The sequence below is a fragment of the Ruditapes philippinarum genome, unplaced genomic scaffold (assembly GCF_026571515.1).
Source record: "Ruditapes philippinarum isolate M1 unplaced genomic scaffold, ASM2657151v2 ctg1948_1_1_1_1, whole genome shotgun sequence".
NCBI lineage: Eukaryota > Metazoa > Mollusca > Bivalvia > Venerida > Veneridae > Ruditapes > Ruditapes philippinarum.
The window spans coordinates 23,171-45,597 of NW_026856822.1; the positions used below are offsets into that span (position 1 = coordinate 23,171).

The 22,427-nt window shown below is 32.6% G+C and overlaps 2 protein-coding genes across 2 annotated transcripts; one reads left to right on the forward strand and one right to left on the reverse strand.

Moving 5' to 3' along the window:
* Nucleotides 1-849: 849 nt before the first annotated feature.
* LOC132747811 (phosphoenolpyruvate phosphomutase) lies at nt 850-6,931 on the forward strand. The gene is made up of 9 exons (XM_060737318.1): nt 850-1,005; nt 1,179-1,246; nt 2,425-2,521; nt 2,909-2,991; nt 3,314-3,544; nt 4,029-4,146; nt 5,105-5,184; nt 5,937-6,113; nt 6,615-6,931. Exons 1-9 carry the CDS (start codon nt 927-929, stop codon nt 6,696-6,698), a joined length of 1,017 nt encoding a protein of 338 aa, XP_060593301.1. The 5' UTR covers nt 850-926; the 3' UTR covers nt 6,699-6,931.
* A 9,073-nt stretch (nt 6,932-16,004) lies between these two features.
* Nucleotides 16,005-18,461, reverse strand: LOC132747817 (asparagine synthetase [glutamine-hydrolyzing]-like). Its single transcript, XM_060737325.1, is given in 6 exon segments — nt 16,005-16,209; nt 16,740-16,977; nt 17,352-17,559; nt 18,131-18,203; nt 18,205-18,311; nt 18,314-18,461. Coding segments are annotated over 6 exon segments (972 nt in total). The 3' UTR covers nt 16,005-16,011.
* Nucleotides 18,462-22,427: the final 3,966 nt, after the last annotated feature.

Consider the following 22,427-nt stretch of genomic DNA (forward strand, 5'->3'; position numbering starts at 1 on the left):
CATGCAAAAAGATAAACATAACAATTATCACACGTCATGCGTTTTTTGTTTGTGTTTTTAGATGTAAAGTTGTTGTGGAAATTTTAAAGTATATATAACTCCACTGAGGTCCAAAACCAAAAAAAAAAAAAAAAAAAAAAAAAAAAAAAATCTCAAATAGGGGATTTAATAGAATAATATGTAAAGATTAATTATGAAATATACATGCACAGAAATAAATTGAAAGTCGAATATTTCGGTTATTCTTAGTCCGATTTGAATAAAAAGCGTTGTAACGCTTTTCAACTTGGGCAATTTTTACACAATTAGAATAATAATATTCTTGAAAAACAAAATGAGGTAATGATTTGAAATTTTGCACAGAATTCGAAGTTATTATCAAATGGAAAATTAGTATCGAAAAATTATTTCAGGCCTGTCATGTCAATTTTTAAGCCTCAGTGAAGTTCCTTTAAGTGTATACTGTTCCCGTTTGGTCCTCGCCTTTGGAATAGTTCAAAATAATTATGTAGATCTAACTCTTTTAATTAAAATACCCAAAAGACATTAAATTTAGGCACTAAAAGTCTTACTACATATGATAATGATACTTATATTTGCACGATTTATTTTAGAATAACAAGGATCTGATTTTCAAAGAAAATGACGAAAAAATATAAAGTTTTAAATTGAAGTACAAGCTACGTCTATTTGTTGTCTAACGGCACCTAAAGTACACCATAAATTATATTTTGGGTGACTTACGGCGCCTAAAGTACACCGTAGTTTATAGCTCCGAAGTTTGACGGAAAATTCCGAATTTCATCGGCTCTTCCCATTGCGGATAATAATAGCCGAGGAGATCAGATTGTTTGTTTGCGCTCCAGTGCGCTTTCGGTTTAATATCTATTTCGATTCTATTTATAGAATATCTTCCTATACACAAAATGGCAGCAGTGACAGGGTCGCGTGTTTCCCGTCGTATTTTAACAAAGTTAGCAGCCGATAAAACATGGATACTACCAGGTTTGAATATTATTTATAAATCGACTTTAAAAATAATTATGCTTTGAGCAATTTTATCAAATATCGAACAGTATTAATTGTAATAATTGCATGACGTGTATACGCTTGCTACACATGACGTGTTTTACCGTACTTACTCTTGTAATTGAACATATTTTTTTTATTATTTTTAGTTACCGGCTTAAAAGTTCAAAATGGTGCCACGTTATCAAGGTTTATGTCGAACAAGAGCGGAGAAAGGGTATAGATCTACAGGACTTGTGTATTTTTGTTTATTTAATTAATAGCAAATCCCTACATGTATATTAGTTCGATATAGGAAGCTTTAAACTTATAAAACAGACGCACACTTTCGAATCCGTTCCTGGAACTAACCAGTACTGATCAAAGAGTGTAAATTTTCTTGCTCAAGGAAACAATGATTTGCCTCTGTCGGGGTTCGAATCCATATGGCTCGCGATCATTAGATTACTAGTTCTGAAACTGTATCGCGATATCATCACGATAGCGTGCGTGTATGACGATACAGTATCACGATACAAAAATATAATGATGCTTACATTTAGACAAAACATGTGTGTTTGACTCATTTGCCGGCAAATGCATAATGTTACATGGGGAATTTTCCTTTCAAATGAAAATGGTTACTGAATAGAGCAGTGTTATTTTATACTTCTACAGATAATCTAATAACATATAATAACGCAAACTTAGCATTATCAATTTACCAAATAACAAGATACATGCCCAGGTCTAGGCATAATGTTCACGGGCCGAAGACACTATATTTTACAAAATTATTAATATCCTCTCTAATGTAACAATAGCCTGGCCAGCGATGATATTTTAATGATAGTCTGTTCTGACCTTGCATTTGCACTGTATTTAGGTCCAGATTTATATATAAGAACTTTATTTCCCGGTATAAATTACCAATTCACCATATGCCCATTATAATTATGTAACATTTTGGGAGGGCTGATCGCTAATGTTGAAAGAACTTGGGAGCATCTCTTTTTGCTGTTTATTATTTCGAAAAACTGTTGTTTATTTTTGTATGTTAACATGTATAATAACAACGGCAAAATATGATTAAATCTAACATAATATTTAATCAAATGAATTATGATTTTAAATATTTTATGAAATTTAAACTTAATTATTTCTACAGTGTTTATTCTAGGATTCGAAAAACAGGGGTGATTTTTATTGAAAAGCGAGAATTTATTACATTTGTTGATCTATTCCCTTCTTTCTTAAAGTAAAATTTCCCCCCTTCCTATGAAAAAATAGGGGGGAATCCTCAAAAATATGGGTGAATCCCCCCATCCCCCCTCCTAGAATAGACACTGTTTCTATATTTTTATTAGCAGTTTATGCAGTGCGTTTCCTGATCTTTATATGTATTTAAATGCACAGAAAACCACACAGTTAAAGAAAATGCTGACATCACCGGACCTTGAGTTTATTATGGAAGCGCACAATGGACTTAGTGCAAAAATTGTCGAGGAGGCAGGTTAGTATTCAGAGGGAAAAAAGATTTATGGTCTCTTAAAAGGAATAATTATCGTGCATGTCTTTTATTTGACCATTCAGGTTAAGATCTCCAATGATTTCAATATGATTGTTGCGCATGATAATTTCTCTTACCTTGACCTTTTCCTCTCTGTTATGTGTTAAATAAATGTTATAAAATGCCAGATTTATGTATTGCATTGTTGTGAAACATACATTTTTTATAAGCAGACACGTGTGCGTGATACTCAAAACATAAAAATGTTCACATGTGAAAGTAAGATTTTTTTTTACAAAGTTCATTTTTTACGTTTAACTATTACGTAAACATTGTTTCGCGATGTAATAATTGACTAAGAGTTAATACACGCATCTTTTATTATTCTAGGGTTTAAGGGAGTATGGGGCAGCGGTCTGTCAGTGTCTGCACAGCTTGGGGTTCGAGACAGTAACGAAGCATCGTGGACACAGGTTTGTGAGAAAGATTATCTAAGATTGTGGAGAACATTCTGCAATTGAAATACATCTCATACTTTGCAATCAAATATAAACTAAGAAATCAATTGTAATTTCATCTGCAAATTGCATAACATCAGGGACATAAATTAATATATATTTCTACAGTACCACCTCGGCAAAGCAACACCCTGTAAGACAAAGATTTTGATTGTTCAAGGGATGTTTTGCTCTTGAACAGTTAGTAACACAATTGTCCTGATCTAGATCTTTGACCGGGCGGAGGCTATTATTATAAAATTGAAGGACTTGAAAAAAGTTTGCTTGTGTTTCACAGGTTGTAGAAGTATTAGAGTTTATGAGTGACGCCACCACTGTTCCTATCCTGCTAGATGCCGACACCGGATACGGTAATTTCAACAATGCACGGCGTCTCGTGCGTAAGTTGGAGTCACGTGGTGTTGCAGGTGCGTGCCTGGAAGACAAATTGTTTCCGAAGACAAACTCTTTACATGACGGGAGGGCACAGCCGTTAGCTGATATAGAAGAATTTTCGTTAAAAATTAAGGTAAATTTTTAATGTCGTCTGGAGACTTAAGTTTGATATAGAAAATGTTTTTTTTTAACAAAGTTCTGTCCATGTTTTCTTCCTCAATTTGATAAGTTGTAGTTTATGCAGTCATATGTTATCATGAGTCTTTGTTTTGCTTTGGTAAAGTAAGTTAATATTTAATTGATAGGAACGAGTTAAGTTGTTTACATAAAAATAAAAATGCACTAGGAAAGATCTAACTGTGGCTGGGATTCGAACTCGCAACCAGACACTTATAAACAAAATTAATGATCCTTTGACACTGTTGTCAGATGTTGTACTTATAATAATGAGTGTAGGTGTGTATTCAACCCTAAAATTAATATTCGAATGTGTGGAATATATTCGAATTATCGAATTTCGGATGTTCAGATAGATATTTGATTTTTATTTAATTCTTTGGTATTTTAATTAATGAAATATATTTGGATAACAACTAAAACTAAGTTTTCATGTGCAGGCTTGTAAAGACAGCCAGAGCGACCCAGATTTTTGTATTGTTGCACGTGTCGAGGCATTTATCGCTGGTTGGGGCCTTGACGAGGCTTTAAAAAGAGCGGAGGCATACAGGAACGCTGGTATGATTCTCTACTTTGTTAAAAATGTTATTTATAAGTTTAAATTCGAATGATTGATGATAACATAGAGTGGTACACATCTATTCGAGTTTTTACTGCCACATCATTGATTGATTGATGATTGGTTGAATGAATTGACGATTGAATGGTTAATGATTAAACGATTATTGATTGAATTGAATGGTTGAATTTGATGATTGAATCGAATGATTGATTATTGATAGATTGATGATTGAATCAGTGATACTTAAATATTTAACTATGACCAGCAAAATAAATGGAATGCTTTAATAATTCCCAATGTCTGTGCAAGTCTCGACAGGGGTAACTTTAATGATTTATTTTAGGGACTCAACCGACTCGCCTCTCACCGCATTGATACCTATTTCTCAATTAAAAATACCATTTAGAGAAAAATAAAGAGATAAAAAAAACTTTATTTATGGAAAAAAATTATTTATAAAATAAAAAATTTATAAAAAAGATATATGAACTGTTAAACATGTTTTAAACTGGATATTGCATTAATTAAAACGTTGTAAAATATTATGCTGTTGAATTAATTTTAATTTATCTGTCTCCTATGCAGTCCTATTTATAGTTACGAATTTTATTAATTTAAATAGAAAACGAAAGTAGCATGCGGACGATGTTGATACTGTGAAATAAACTTTAAAGATCACTTAAAATCATTCGAGTAACCGAGTACTCGATAGGAAAAGTGACCGAGTACTCGAGTAGTGATTTTTGTATTCGTTGCCATCCCTAGAAATAATTATGAAGAGGTACCCTTAAAATATGTGGTAATCTGAAATATGTTTAATCTAATTTCAAGGTTTAAACATATGAGAATCACTTGAAAAAATGAGTTAGCAAGAAAACACCATTTTATCAATATTTTCAATATTCCTTACTGCAAATTTATGAAATATAGAAATTTGTTACTGTTTACTTATAGGTGCTGATGCCATTTTGATGCATAGTAAGAAAAGTGATCCGTCCGATATTGAGGCCTTTATGAAGGCTTGGAACAATCAGGTATGTTTTCATAATCAGGCTGTTAAGACCTACCTGGCTTCTTGCGCTGCCGCGTCAGTACGGTGGTTTTGTTTTGGCGCCTGAACAGCTATGGTCATCTGCTATGACTGAGTATTAAACCACGCCCACGTGTGACACATGGGTGTGTCTGTGATTTTGTTAGAAAAGTGCAATGCTTTATTCAAGTTAATGTATTCTTTCAGGGACCGGTTGCAATGGCACCTAGGAAGTAAATGGCATGCATTTCAGTCCATATATTCTTTCAGGGATCAGTTCTGATCGAACAAGTACCTACAAAATTGTTACCACGCCGACTCAGAATTTCTATAAATGGGCGTGTCTTTGGTTTTATTGGGAAAGTTAATGCCATGCACGGAAGTTAATATTTATTTTCAATTCAGTGACAAAATATGTGACCACGCCAACACAGAATATTTATGACATTAAGGCGTGTCAAAGATTTATTGGGAATGATAATGGCATACATTGTTATTACATTCAAGTTATAGTTAATACAAATTCATTTTAGTTCGATTGTGTTGTAAGCTATAAGCTTATTGAAATAATCTCGAATTCGTTCCTGGAACAAACCAGTCCTAAGCAATGAGAGTAAAGTTTTTTGCTCAAGGAAGCAACGGCTTGCCACAGACAGGGTTTGAACCAACGCGGCCAGCAAACCTTAGATCATTAGTTCAACGCGTTAACAACTCAGCCACGCCGCCATACATTCATTTTCATGTATTTCTTTTCAGGGACCAGTTGTGATAGTACCTACTAAGTATTATACCACGCCCACTCAGCACTTCCAAGACATGGGCGTGTCCATGATTATATGGGCCAATCATAATCTCAGGTCGTCCATTAAAGCTATGCAAGAGACATCGGCTCGTATTTTCAAAGACTCTTCACTGACTGGAGTAGAACCTAATGTAAGTCCTGTGAAATTTCCTAATTGAAATACAAAATGTACGTGTATATTGAATATTTCAGACACTGCATCATACATTATGGATGATTTATTCAAACGTCATTTTTAAACCGATTTGCCTAACATTTTGTGATAAATTATTTATTCATAAAACTTACAACTGTGTCAGCAGATTTGTTTAGATATGAATGAATGAATGAATGAATGAATGACTGGATGGATGGATGGATGAATGAATGAATGAATGAATGACTGGTTGGATGGATGGATGGATGAATGATGAATGAATGAATGAGTGGATGGATGGATGAACAAATGAATGTTCATAGAAAGAAAGAAAGAAAGAAAAGAAAAGAAAAGAAGAAAGAAAGAAATAAAGAAAGAAAGAAAGAAAGAAAGAAAGAATGAAAGAAAGAAAGAAAGAATGAAAGAAAGAAAGAAAGAAAGAAAGAACAAACGACCGAACACAATAAAAGTTTTTTTTTTTCTGTATTGATTTCAGATTGTTTCAGTGAAAGAGGTATTCCGGCTACAGAATGACCAAGAATTAGTCAAAGCTGAAGATATATACCTTCCAAAGGAGTAAATAAAATATAGCAAACTAGTTATTTAAAAAATGATGGGAAAATAGTGGGATAATAAGGTATAAACGCTCTAATAATAAAGAGTACATTGCATAATAATTATATTTATACATGTTGTTTAGGAGCAAATACTTAATCATGATGATAAAAAAAGAATAATAATGATAGAAATGATGATTAGGATAAAAATGATGATAATAATAAAATCATAACGAAAACATTCATACTGAAAAAATAGAAGAAAAAAATGATAATTATAAAAAAGATAACCCGAAATTGTTAAGATAATAATAAAAATGATATTGATTATGTTAAAAAAGTGATAACTAAAGTGATAAAAATGATGATGAAAAAGTAAGTAACAATAATTATAAAAATGATAATCATTTTTCAAAAATGATAATGATAGTTAAATGATAATAATGTTGTTTATATTGATGGTAGAAGGACAAAAATGAGACAAAATGGTTTTACATGTTAATGGTCTATCTAAAGAGTACATATAGCGTGGTCTTGATAATTAAAAGATAATCAAAATGATGATAGTAATAAGATAATAAGGATAATATGAAATTATATTCATATTTGGTCTCGCAAAGGTGGAAACATAAAGTATAATAATAACATGAATGAAATAATCACTATAGGACAAAAGGGTATATTACATGTATTTTTCTTATACATGTACATTCATATACAATGTATACATAAGTATATTTTACATGTTCAACTCATATGTAATCAAAATGTGTCTAAAACTATTTATACACCACCAGTAGGCTGTCATTGAATATCGCGATACCGATATATCGTCATTATTCAACACTCGATTCAACACTAAATTCACAATTTAGAATATTGATACAATTTCAAACACATTTCCCCTTGTCTTGTACAATTTCAAACACATTTCCCCTTGTCTTGTGCAAGTAATCTCTAAATTTTGTCTGAATACCACAACAATCTTTTCTCTCACTGTTTATTGGCTAGTTCGGGAACCCACATTTAATTTTTATAGGTCAGTTAGGCAGAATTTTAAGATAATAAACTTTCTTTTAGTTATATAAGATAATAAACTTTCTTTTAGTTATATAATATAATGTTGTGTGTGTGTGATGAATAAAAAAAATCATGTATATTACCATGATGACAGTTTGCGACACATTTCCAAACTGTTTCAACCGTACTATGTGTCTATATCGATATATGGCTCTCGATATATCGATACACGATTTTGAAAATTCATGAGAGACTGTCCTACTAGGAAGCCATGCAGTTGTAAGTTAATTTTAATCTGAAAAAAAAATCATCATACTGCTGATTTCATGTTATTGCACCAAATATTGTAATAATATATATTATATGAACTTAATTTGATACTAATTTTTGTCATTGTGAATGTACTAACCATCTATATATACTTTTGTAATTCTTTACGTATTTATTGTTATAAACTTTCCTACACACTCTTTTTGATACGTCCATACATTATGATTTCTCTTCGCGGAGATATATTCTGCTTTCTTGCTTGTATTTCAAGCTGTGTGTTCAGGAATATACAGTACACAGGGTAACATCTCCACATGTTTGGACGCTCCATTTTATATCATCTCCGTAGACAATCAAATTTCTTTAGTCATTTCCTCAATGTTTATGTAGTTGTTCGGTCAAAATAGAAATTTATGATAGTTCACTTCAGTGTTCTTACTGTAAAGTTTTGACATTGAGTTTGAAAACTGACCAAGACAAACTTGCAGGACCATAAAATTGATATAGGCATTGTGATTGTCCAATAAAAAGCATTGTTACAAACACACAGTACCATAAAACTGATATAGACATTATGATTGGCCAATGAAAATCAATGTTACAAACATGCAGTACCATAAAACTGATATAGACATTATGATTGACCAATGAAAATCAATGTTACAAACATGCAGTACCATAAAACTGATATAGACATTATGATTGACCAATGAAAATCAATGTTACAAACCTGCAGTACCATAAAACTACTATAGACATTGTGATTGACCAATGAAAATTAATGTTACAAACCTGCAGTACCATAAAACTACTATAGACATTGAGATTGACCAATGAAAATCAATGTTACAAACCTGCAGTACCATAAAACTACTATAGACATTGTGATTGACCAATGAAAATCAATGTTACAAACCTGTAGTACCATAAAACTGATATAGACATTGTGACTAATGGAAATCAATGTTACAAACCTGTAGTACCATAAAACTGATATTGACATTGTGACTAATGAAAATCAATGTTCCCAAACGTGTAGCATTATCAAAATATACGTACAGTAAAACCTGTCCAAAAGAAGACCTTTATACAAATACGACATACTTTCATAATAATAGGACACCTATATATTGCTGTTTGATAATTACGTTGTCACATAGAATTCTTTGAGATATGTTTTTTATCTTTATATACTGTATACCCTTTAACATACTTTCTTTTTATTCTCACATTTCGTACGCAGTATATGTTGATCCTTTATCACATGTTAACAGAGACTTTTTTAAACCTTTTCTCTTAAAACGGGTTTTGTAGACTTGTTTGACTGTACCTAGCTATTACCTAGCTATAGGATGATTGTACAAAAATGTCTTTGCTCCAAATGTAAACAATCAACAAGATATAACCTCATTGCGCATATTCAATATACATATTTTATTGTATACATGTACATTAATCAAAATAGTATTTAAAGTTAGTCATTTAGATAGGTATCGGACGCCAATTGATTAAATATTATTTTAATTATTTAAGTATTCTCAGCCCCCTTGTCAGGGAAAATTTTTAAATAAATAAAATTTAAAATCTATTTCTATATAAATTTAAATTCAGTTTTTAAAATATCTTTTTAACATTTTGGTTTTTAATTTCATAAATTTTTACAGTACTTTATAACACGGGGGGCTTTACAAAATTTCAATTTTTTAACCTCCCAAACATTTATCATTTTCCATTTAGATCTTTTTTTTTGTTATTTATTCATTTATACTTGCATTCCAGTTATTTGTTCTTTTTCTTCTTTGTGTTAACTCATATTTATTTTATTCATGACTCGCCGAATCTCTTTGTTACTGATTATTGTGTGTTTACTTTACAGAACTTAGCCAATTAACTTATCCTTCATTTTAAGACAATGAAAACGCTTGACAGTAGTTAAATAATTAATTCATTTCGATAAATCGTAATGAATTTTGGCTGCATATAGTTTCTCGGTCTTTTTAAGCTCCACCTACTATCGTTACTATATTTAGACATGTCACGTGTCATTATTGTTAAAAACTCAAGCCAATGAAAATGAAGTTTATGTTTCAAGTCAATTTATATCAATTAAGTAAAAACTTATTGTTTTGAGAGAGGCTTGATCACTACTTCTTGCCCCGCCCACCGGGAATAAGCGTTTACTAAATACATTAAACATGTAGCTATTAAAATGTTTATAATAGCGAATCTCTTAACTTATGTTTCTCATAATCTATTTTTATCTTTTTATTAATTTAAAAAGTTGTTGTGATTCTTAAAATAGATATGATACAATGTTGTTTTTTATCTTCAATACTCTTTACATATTCTGTACATGACCAAGTTAAATTTGTTTAATTTATAAGTCATTATACTTTAATTGAGTTTCTCTTCTGTTTCGCCACTTTTACGCACGTCATTTAGCTAATGACGTCACAATTCTATGTTAAACAAGTTTTTGTTTTTTGATTTTCTGGTAATCGATATGGAACTTCAATATTTAATGTTTAATTTTGGTTAATGATGATAAATTATCAATTGTAAGGGATTATCAATAAAATCAAAGTGGTAACCTGTTGTTGATGTTGTTGTTTTTATCAAGGAGGAAAATGATTGTCGGAGGAGAAAGAAATAATTAAGATCCGAGACACTATGAGTTTAAGCATGTGAGATTTTAGACAAAATACATCATCTGTAGTGCATATTTATATTCATGTGATTTGTTCCAGTCTATCAATCTATTAGTCTAGAGTTCCTTCCCCTTGTACTACTTTCCGTAGTAAATGTAGGCAGGGAACCAGTCTATCAAACTCTGTGGTAAATATGATCGAATCACAGATAGATACCAATTTTTAGCTCTCCCAGCTGAAGGTGAGCTATTTTGACGCGGCAGTGTCCGTCGTGCGTCGTCAACATCTGCTAAACCGTTGGATCAATTTTGTTAAAGCTATGACGGATTGTTCTTGGCATGCAGTTTTTTTTCAAAATTGTTTAAAGAATTTCATACCATGTAGAACTTTGGTTGCCATGGCAAACGAAAGGGAAAAAACTTTAATATATTTTCCACTACCACAATGTGATAAGGGACAGAACTTTTATCAAGTTTGTTCAAAGTTCAAATTGGCCCACGTCTGGAGTTATGGTTTTCCTTATATGTACATAACCATAGCTTAAAAATATTTTCATCAAAAACCACAAGAGTTTAGATATTTGGTATGTAACAATGTATAGTGGGTCTCCAATGTTCGTTAAGTTGGCAGCCTAACAGCCTGAAGTTGAAAGCCTAGCAACTAGCCTAAAGAAAGCTAACAATAGTACAAACATGAAAACGGTCGGAAATGTATTGATAGCACTTCCTTAGATCATTCCATGCCTTTTTTCAATATCGTGATCTTTATTTTTGACGATGTTTTTTTTTATTCTGACGCTTTGAAATTGTGAAGTTGGCAGCCAAGCAGTCTAAATAAAACTAAGAATAGTACAAACATGAAAACTGTTGGAATTGCATCTGTGGCACTTATTTATACCATTCCACGTTTTTTATGCTCCCGGAGTCGCCGCCTTGTCCGTCCGTCTGTTCGTCCGTTGTCTTGTCCGGAGCATAACTTGAAAACCTTTAATGATGATTTGTTTAAGCTTCATATAGTGGTAGAGGGCATTGAGCCAGAGTGCAGTGTTAAAGAACCATATAACTCTATTTTGCACCGTTTTGAATTATCTCCCCTTTTAGAAAAATATTGTCCGTATCTATAAGAGATATCAACATGAAACTTTGTAGGTAGTTAGATCTCAATAGGAAGCTGTGCAGTGCACAAGAATCCGTAACTCTGCCTAATCTATTTTTGGAGTTAATGCCCTTTGTTCATTTTTACACTTTGCCGGAACATAACTCTAAAATAATAAGAGATATCAACATGAAACTTTGTAGGTAGATAGATCTCATTGAGTAGAAGCGCAGTGCAAGAGAACCAAGTCTGGGCGGGAAAACGCTCGACTTTTTTTTAAAGCAACCAAATAGACGTTTAATCAAATAAAAGAAAATTAAGTTTTTCCTTTTTAGCTCACCTGTCACAAAGTGACAGGGTGAGCTTTTGTGATCGCTTTTCGTCTGGCGTCCGTCCGTCGTCCGTAAATTTTTACTTTAAATGACAACTCCTCATAAACCAATAGGCCAATTTCATCCAAACTTCACAGGAATGTTCCGTTGGTGGTCACCTTTAAAAACTGTTTCAAAGAATTTAATTCCATGCAGAACTCTGGTTGCCATGGCAACCGAATGAAAAAACTTTAAATATCTTCTTTTAAAAAACCCTAAGAGCTAGAGCTTAGATATTTGGCATGAAACATCTTCTAGTGAGTGTCTACCAAGTTTGTTCAAATAAAAGCCCTGGGGTCAAAATTGGCCCCGCCCCAGGGGGTCATTGATTTTCCCTATATGCATACAGTAAAAACTTAAAAAATCTTCTTTCAAAGAACTCAAAGAGCTAGAGCTAAGATATTAAGCATCAAACATGTTCTAATAGGTGTCTACCAAGTTTGTTCAAATAAAAGCCCTGGGGTCAAATTTGGCCCCGCCCCGGTGGTCATTGATTTCCGTATATGTGTATAGCAAAAACTTAAAATCTTCTTTGAAAAAACCCAAATAGCTAGAGTTTAGATATTAAGCATGAAACATCTTCTGGTAAGTGTCTACAAAGTTTGTTCATATATAAGCCCTGGGGTCAAAATTGGCCTGCCCCAGGGGTGTCATTGTTTTTAACTATATGTGTATAGTAAAAACTTAAAAAAATCTTCTTTTAAAAAGCCCAATGAGCTTGAGCTTAGATGTTTAGCATGAAACATCTTCTTATGGGTGTGTGTGTGTGTGTGGGGGGGGGGGGGGGCTATATACAGGTGATCGACCTCAGGGCCATCATGGCCCTCTTGTTTCATTTAAATAGGTATGTCTATAGTCACACTTGTTTTGTCCAAATATGAATTATTTGCATACATAAATGACAAAGTTAAGAAAATAACAGCAAAATTCAGTCATCTGACCTTGACGGTCAAGATCATTTAAAGGTCAAGGTCATATCTAAATTATTCAACATGTCATTTTGGTGGCAAGTGTTGTTTTATTGATATACGAATAAAATCCGTACATAAATAACAAAATTATGACAACTTCACCAAATACAATCATTTGACATTGACAGTCAAGGTCATTTAAAGCTCAAGGTCAGTTCAATCTTTTAGGTATTTGTTTTGTCAAAGTATAAAGATAATCTATTGATTGATTACCAATTTGCAGCCAATTATAGTAATATCAGTGAAATTTATATAATTTGACCTTCAAGGTCTAGGTCATACACGAGTCAATGTCAGTTTGGCTTTGATATACATGAAGGTCCTAACCTAAAAGATGTTGTGTCTAAGCATGAAGTTAATCTTTTTATAAATAGAAAAGGAAAGTTATTGCCAGTTACAGGAAAAACCAAGAGAATTTCTTTTATTTTGACCTTGACAGTCAACGTCTATTAAAGGTCAAGGTCAGTTCTAAATAAGTTTGGTAGAAAGTCTTGTTTTGTCTAAATATAAATCAAATCCGTACATAAATGACAATTTAACCAAAATTGAATAATTTGACCTTGACCGTCAAAGTCATTTAAAACTCAAGGTCAGTTAAACCTTTTAGAAGTCCTTGTCCAAAAGACTGTTTTGTCCAAGTTTAAAGGTAATTCATTTATTTATAACAAAGGTCTTTATAGCTACCCACTTTGCATAATCTTCTTTAAACGATATCCTCTTTTACACATGCCACATGCACTTGTAATTCTAAACTGAAAACAAAATCGGTGATGAACAAAATTTAAATAAATGCTCATTCTTCAGAAAAAAGGATATATGTCGTGTGACAAAGGAATCTCTGTCTATTGCTGCTTTGTCCAGTAACTTGAATCAGGCATGAAATGAACTGGGCCTTGAAACAACAACAACAAAAAAATTTAAGGTTATTTTGTGAAAATCCACATTGTAACATAACAATTGCGTTGTTTAATCCCCGTCGCCATTTTGTTCTGTGTAATCGGTTAGTTTCCGTAACGACAAAGTAAACAAAAGATGTTTCGGTTGCGTTTATCTCAAATTGTATCGCAAAAAGGAAGAAAAAATGTACAAACAGTCATGTTTGATATAGCTTACTATTGTAAAATAGTCCTTAATAATATTTAAAGATAGGTTCAGTCCGACCGATTTTTTCAATAATTTTTGACGTTTCAAGCAAGATTTTTTACAGAGAGACAATTTATTAACAAGATCTTCATTTATTTTTGCATCATAATTCTATACTGTTTAAATATATCGATAATAAATGTATCTATTAGAAACATGACGATTTTTAATGATGTAAGCGATCACTGAAGCATACACTTTTATGGAACGCCGTTTCCCAACGAAGTCTTCCATCTTAAACATATCCATTATCCCGGCAAGCACGTGGCTGTGTTAACTTGGTGTTTGGCATTTACTTTATCATTGTACACTTTTTGTTTTGTGTAGAAAGCTTTGAAATAGGACTCCAAACAGAAATTATTCGTGTGGTTTTGCAAACCTTACAACTTAGACTGAAGGACAACGATACAACAGTTTCTCTGTCGTAAAATAAACTACTTCGGATCACGTGATAAGATATAATAACAAAATAGATTCTGTTGTTGCCAATTTTATTATTTTCCAACAAATAATAAAAATATGAACGCATAACAAAAACACGAATACATTTCTGTTGATTTGAAGCCTAACAAAAAAAGGCCATACTGAGATTCGGTTTTAACAAACAAAATATGATAAACAAGTTTACTTATTCAGCAAGTCACGTGATAAATTAATGAACTCGAAGCATAACAACAATACAAATATCGGGACATCATGAAATACTCGTACATGTACATACAATGTTGTATTTTTAACATTTACAATTGAGAATTTAACGAAAAAATATTAAATATTAAATGCCCAATGAAAAACTTTGATAATGAACATGAAGAAGAATAGAAATGTTATTATTACATATACACACGTGACTATCCTTGTTTCAAGTATAGGTAATAACCTATTCAAACAAACAACTTCGCTTATAACGTCATCTCATCGATAAAAATGAATAAGAAACATTATAGGAGATTTGACACGATATCTTTAATAGCTGGAAATGTATCTTTGATTAAAAGATATTTCCGGTTTATACGGGTGGTCCAAACATACAAGTTTTATCCTATGACTTAATTATTACATTTTAGTATATACAGAAATATATCAAGAAATCTAAACCAGATTCAAGCAAAACAGTTAAAATAATAAACATTAAACATGGACTATTATAACAACCTTTTATACCTGTTGTTATTTTAAATGATAATTCGCAAACGCACTATGTTGGTTTTGTCATGGCGCGGCTCAAACATTATAAATACGTAAAATCTCTGGTAAAATTAGTAGATAAGTAAATAAACAAAGAATTCTTTATACTGTACAATAGTACAAGTGTCTGTCCGATTTAATTATTTAACACAGGCACCACCAACGCAGACCAAAATCAGCAGTTTGTCTGATCATGGCATGTTCTTGTCACTAATCACTCAGTACATATTTTAAACTTTTCCCTTTAATGATAAATGGTTTGGCCCATATTGAAAGATGGACACGTCCATTATTAGATATTCCCATGATCAGTAAGTGTTAATGTGCATGCTCATGGGTAAAAGAATGGTCAATGTCGAAAATTACCCTCCATTTTTTAAAGGACATAATAACTTATTCACCATTCGTATCGCCGAAACTATCTTGAACATTTGAGTCACTAATTATTACAAAATCGAGGCAAATGTAACAAGGATACAAATTTTATCTGATTTCTTTCTGTGTTCAAGTTCGAGTCTAAAATTATTAATCTTCTTGAAAAAATATAACTATTTTCTTGTAATAAAAACAACTAAATATATCTACTATATCTTAACAACAAATTCTTCTCTTTTTAAAAAAAAAAATATTTCACTGTTTATAATGTTTCAATGTTCTAGCTGAGGGGTCTGTAGTTTGAGTCCATTTAGGCATCCAAAAGTATGGGATCCATTGACTATGGCCGGCGTTATATTTCTCAAACATTCGCCGGTAGTAGAGCGCTTCTTTCGATCGTGGGGCATTGTGGGTATATTTCTTTGCTGCATCTTCTACCTCGCTGTCGTTTATCTGATAAAACAGAAGAATGCATATTTAATTCATTATTTTAAGTGATATGAAAAAAAATCTCAATAAAGGCACATTATGCCTCAGAAATACAATTTTTCTAAATTCTTTAGCAATGTCAAACATGTGTTTAAAATTGTTTCAATAATGGATTTAGAGCATGTTACATGTTTAACATACAAAAAAAGTAGTGCTGACTGTGCAGTAATGTGCTGTAAAGTTAGCAAAACATAAACAAATTAGGATTTTGACTTCCATACAAAATACTAATTTAATTTAAATATATCAATTGCTTACAGAGCGAAAGAGGCAACAGATGCTCAATATGCCAAAGATGTGTCGTTTTTGGAAATGGTAACAAAATACCAAACAGAAATCTAAATGGTAGCATTTTTGAGGTATAATAGGCCTTAAAGAAATTGTAAATAGGATATGATCACGAATTCATATACCAGAAGTTTAATAATAACCTTTAAACATTTGCAAAGAATAAAAAACTAGATGTTCCAAAATTAAAGATAAACGAAACCTACCTGAACGTCAATATGGTTCTGCAGAACTTCGTACCACGACTTGGTAACGGATGACACGCCATCACTGAACGCTTCCTTTGGACGCCATAAAATCTCCTCTGGTAATAAACCAATACCGGAAAATGCAGACCGCAGTAAATATTTTTCAATACCCTTTTTTGGGCGTTTATCACCATCAGGTAGAGACATGTAATAATGGCTTAAACGATGGTCCAAGAATGGCACACGTAACTCAAGTCTAAAATTAAAATAGAGGAATAATTCTTTAGTTTATACATTTATTTAAGCTTGATTGCGAAACAAGTTCTTGCAACTTATATAAATCACTTTCGAGTCTGCTACCTGGAACAAACCAGTACTGGTGTCATATGAAGAAACATGGTCACGACTCGTGACCCGAGTAGGGTAGGGCTCCAGCCCATGGTCCCTGGGTTAAGAGACAGACACCTTAACCACTAGGACACACTAGGATCATATTTAGTTATACAAAAAGTATTTTTAATTTTAGAGATAAGATTATCCCTATAACAAAAAAAAAACTTGCAAATTAAATAAACTTACAAATCTAATTTTATTAGTTAGAAAAAATAAAAGAAACGTTTATTTACATACCCCCAAGCCGTAGTTGTTCTGTCAGCACGGAGGACATCAAACATGTATAAATCTTTGCAAAGTCGTCTGCTTTCCTCGCTAGCTTCCTCGATAGATGGCGCTTTATGGAAATAAATGTATCCTTGCGCCACTTCGTCGGAACCCTCACCTGACAATATCACAGTTGTGTCCGTCTTCTCTTTTATATACTGACTAATTAGATACATTCCTGCAAATAGATATATCATTTTAAATACATTCCTGCAAATAAAACTCTTTTATAAACTGACTAATTAGATACATTCCTGCAAATAGAAATATCATTTTAGATACATTCCTGCAAATAAAAATATCTCTTTTAGATACATTCCTGCAAATAAAAATAATACCTTTCATTATTTACAATAAATTTTTTACGGACCGTTTCAAAAATTCTGATTATACTAGTATACAAATGAAATCCAAGTAAATCGTTGACCCATTTACATGTTCATAAAGGGGCATCCGTGACCGAGTTGGGTAAGGTCGTTGACTTCAAGCCACTTGCCCCTCATCGCTGTGGGTTCGAATCAAGCCAGGAATTCTTTCATGTGACGGTGCTTTCAAGGAAGGCTATGCCTGTTTGTGCCTGAACTAGTGCACGGATGAGCACCTGAGTTTCGTACATTACTCCACCGCATGTCTGGTGATTGCAGATTGATAAGCCGTAACAACTGGTAATACCAATTAAACACTGACAACAAACTGTACATACACTGGCAATATTATTAATTTTGATAAGGTAATTATTCGTGTCTTACCAACAGATGCTCTTACGGTCGTGATGTCATAACTTTCAAGATGATATATGACGTTTTCTACAGCTTCTATAACATACAGCCAAAAACCCATCTTCTGTTGTAATTCGGAAACCAGGTCTTACACCGAAGGTATCCCGGCCAAGAAATACTTTTCTGTTAGCTGTGTCCATAAGACAGAAAAAAACACCCCATCTAAATGTTTTGCTGCAAATTCTATACCATACTTGGCATAAAGATGAATAATTATTTCCCCGTCACAGGCTGTATCTTGTTTAATGTCAAATTCTTTAGCAAGCTGAAAATGTCTATAGAATTCTGATAAGGTGTACATATATTAGAATAGTAAATCAATTATTATACAAATGTATGTTACATTACTTGAAGGCCTCTGGGGATGGATGATTAGGTTTAAAGGGGCTCCACCGGGGTCCAAAGGCCTAAAAACATTAACTTTGAAAACCTTATTAAAATCAAACGTAGCACTTGAAATGACATTATTTTCAAACGATAATAAAGAAAAATAGTCTGAATTAAATCGAAATTCGATTTTTTTGGGGGCGATCCAAGATTATATTGAGCTAAAATCATTGCAAATCTCGGAAAATATATTTCTAGTCGAAAAACCTCAGTGGAGTCCCTTTAAGGTATCTGATAAAAATACGCTTAGGATCTCACAGCTATGGGTTCAAATCTTGCCATGAACTTTCCATATTCTTTCATTTGTCATGGCAACCAGAGTTCTTCATGGAACTTAATTCTTTGAACAACTTTGGTAGAGCTTTATGTAAGAAACATCCCTGCAAAGTTTCAACAAATTTGGCCGTGTGGTTTAGGAGGAGAAGTTGTTTAAAGAAATTGTTGACGCACGGACGGACGATTGACAATGGGCCATCACAAAAGCTCACTTTGAGGACATTGTCCTTAGGTGAGCTTAAAAAGTCCATATCTGTTTTTATAATATAATTTATAAATAGCTTTTATATGGATTATCAAATCTGTGTATTCACCCTTTTTGTCATTTCCATCAGGATTATCTTGGTTTTCCAGAAAACTATTTTTAGAAGAAACTCAAGTGAATATAATATGATATTTTTTTATAAGAAAGCAAACACTACGAAATATACGTGTCCAGGGGCGTAGACAGCTTTTTTCAACTTGCAGGCCCATAGATGGGAGTATGGGGGCTTTTCTCCAAGAAGCCAAAAAAGAGCAAATTGCGCGTTCCAAAGTACGTATTTTCAAGGAAAATTATCAAAACAATCATTTCAAACTATTTTAAAGGCACACTATGCCTCAGAAATGAATAAATTTCAACTTCTTTGTTTTAAGGCAAACATTAATTTTATAACGATTAAATAATGGTTTAAGATCATGTTACGAGATTATTATAAATTGAAAGAAATAGCGCTAAATGAGAAATTATTTGCCATTAACGTAGCAAAATGTAAACAAAGTAGTATTTTGACTTCCATACAAAATACTAAATCACTGTTACTGTACTGTATGCCAAAACTTTCACATAGGCAAAAGATGGTTCAGGTAAATGACCAATCAGTAACCTTTTAGAAACTAAAACAGGACATCATGAATTAAAAGCTTTTGAGAAATAAAATAATAATGCATTCTGGGGCGTAATGGGCTTTTAAACTTTGAATTTTATGAGATGCAAACTTAAACAAGGACGGTATTTTTTGGGACTTTGGAAAATGTCAATTTCTTGACCAGCTTTAAGTAGAGAATTGAAAATTGAAAATTGACATTTGATAATTGATACTGTATGTACATGAAACTGTACATTTATGCGTCATAAAAATAATGCGAGAGTCAAAAGTGGACTTTTTGTGTGCGGACAGTGGCGGATTCAGGCCCGGGCTTCAGGGCTGCAGCCCCCCCCCCCCAGCTTGACCCAAAGATATGTTTACCAGCTGGACTGGAATATATTTTTGTCAGTATCAAACTTTATTGGCTGTAGTGCCCTTATCAAAACATTAATTGCTGTCGACCAATTTCAATTTTTCAATTTTATTTACAATAACACTCAGTTTGTATAATGTACAAAAACATGAGCAAATCAAATATGTAAACATATAAAAGAAATAGGTCACTATGAAAAATAGGTATATAACATAGAGGACAACAATATAGATTTATGTTTGTAAGCTGATATATCATATTTAAAAAATATAGTTTTTAGTTTTCGTTTATTTAACAAAAAAATAATAAATAAATAATAAATAGATGTTTAGTACCGTTTGATCGAAAAGAAAAAAAAGTAGTCTAATTGCGTAAACCGTGGGAACTGCACTCAATAACTTTTCAGTTGTTAATCTCCTGCCTATGGGCTTGGCAGAGATCTTTATCTATCAGCATGCTTGAATGACTTCGATGTTTAAACTGCATAATTGATTGGTTTATTACTTTCCAAAGGTCTAATGAAATCAATAGTCACTGATAGCGGCAAATAGATGTGTTACAGTGTGCACCATATTTTACTATCTTTGGTTTACCAAGCCCTATTATTAAGAAATTTAAAATTATTATTTGTAAATTAAAAAGATGGCGAGTGTTATAGTGATAATATTAAAGGAATCGCGTTTTAATCACTACCGGTAGTTTTACTAAGATTTTTATTAAGATGACATTATTGGTCATATGCTATTAATAACTTTTTATGGCAGTTATATTTTTAAATATAATTTAAATTGTACTGACCTCTTTAGTATCTAAAATAGATTCATTGATGGGAAAAATTCTTATTGAATACTAGTGTTTATTTTTTTTATTTTTTTTTTGGTACATTAGGAAGGCAGTATTTTAATATCACTTACAATTGAACTTTGGAAAATCGTCTAATATTCAGATGAATAAATTGATCAAGTGTTTGAATTTATTTTTATCAACAGTTGTGCATACATTGGTAAGTGTGCTGTTATTTTGTAAATGCTCACTACTTAACACTAGGGGAATTCTTTTTGAAAGACCCTACAAACAATAACCTATACAAAATACATTATTTTGTAAAACCATCCAAAAGGTACAATAAACAGCACTAGAAAGTCAAGGAAATAACACCATTTTCAACCTCATATTTCAAAATTTTCTCGGTCTATGGGAGGGGACACCCCGCTCATGCCCACCCCAATTACATATATTTTTCTTAATTCCATATCAACTAAATATTTACAACTCATTTATAAGGTATGTGCATCGCCACTCATAAGATGAGCTATAAAACACATCAATTACAATTTTTGTCACATGAACAAGATGCTGGTCCAATCTTCAATTTTAGGCCTGTTGAATTATGTTTGTCAAATTCGTCAACCCATATGTCAGCCCCCGCACCACCACCCCAGGAAACCATGTTCTGTATCCGCCCCTGCCGGAAATGACGCTTTATGAGATAAAGTAGTTTATACTAATAAATATTATTTTGTTTTATTATGGGGGCTGTCAAGGGAGTAAGGACCAACGACTTGTCCTTGATTTAAGTACTTGTTGGTATTTTTCTTCCTTTGGACTAGTTACCCATATTTATGTTGTTTACATTCGCTATGACAGATGGTTAACCGATGGTAAACACTTGAGGCGCGCTAGACACTTAAATTACCGTATATATTGTAAGCGATTTTGTAGTCATTTGAAGTATCGAGAAGTTGGCACTGACATCGAAGATCGAAGATCGAAATTCAGTTTCTAGTGAATTTCGAGCTAGCTTTGAACTTCGAGCTAGCTCGAAGATCGAAATTCAAAGTAAACAAAAGCTCAATTTCGAGCTGGAGTTGAATTTCGAGCCAGCTCAAACATCGAAATTCAAAGTTAGTTTAAGCCGGATTTCGAGCTGGAGTTGAATTTCGAGCCAGCTCGAAGATCGAAATTCAAAATTTTCAAAAGTTGAATTTCGAGCTGGAGTTGAATTACGAGCCAGTTCGAAGATCGAAATTCAAAGTAAGCCTAAGGCGAATTTCGAGCTGAAGTTGAATTTCGAGCCAGCTCGAAGATCGAAATTCAAAATTTTCAAAAGTTGAATTTCGAGCTGGAGTTGAATTTCGAGCCAGCTCGAAGATCGAAATTCAAAGAAAGCTTAAGGCGAATTTCGAGCTGGAGTTGAATTCCGAGCCAGCTCGAAGATCGAAATTCTAAATTTTCAAAAGAATCATTTCGAACTTGAGTTGAATTTCGAGACTGTTCGAAGATCAAAATTCAAAATGTGAAGAAAAAAAACGAATTTCGAGTTAGAATTGAATTTCGAGCAAGATCACAAATCGAAATTCTAAATTTTCAAAAGTCTAATTTC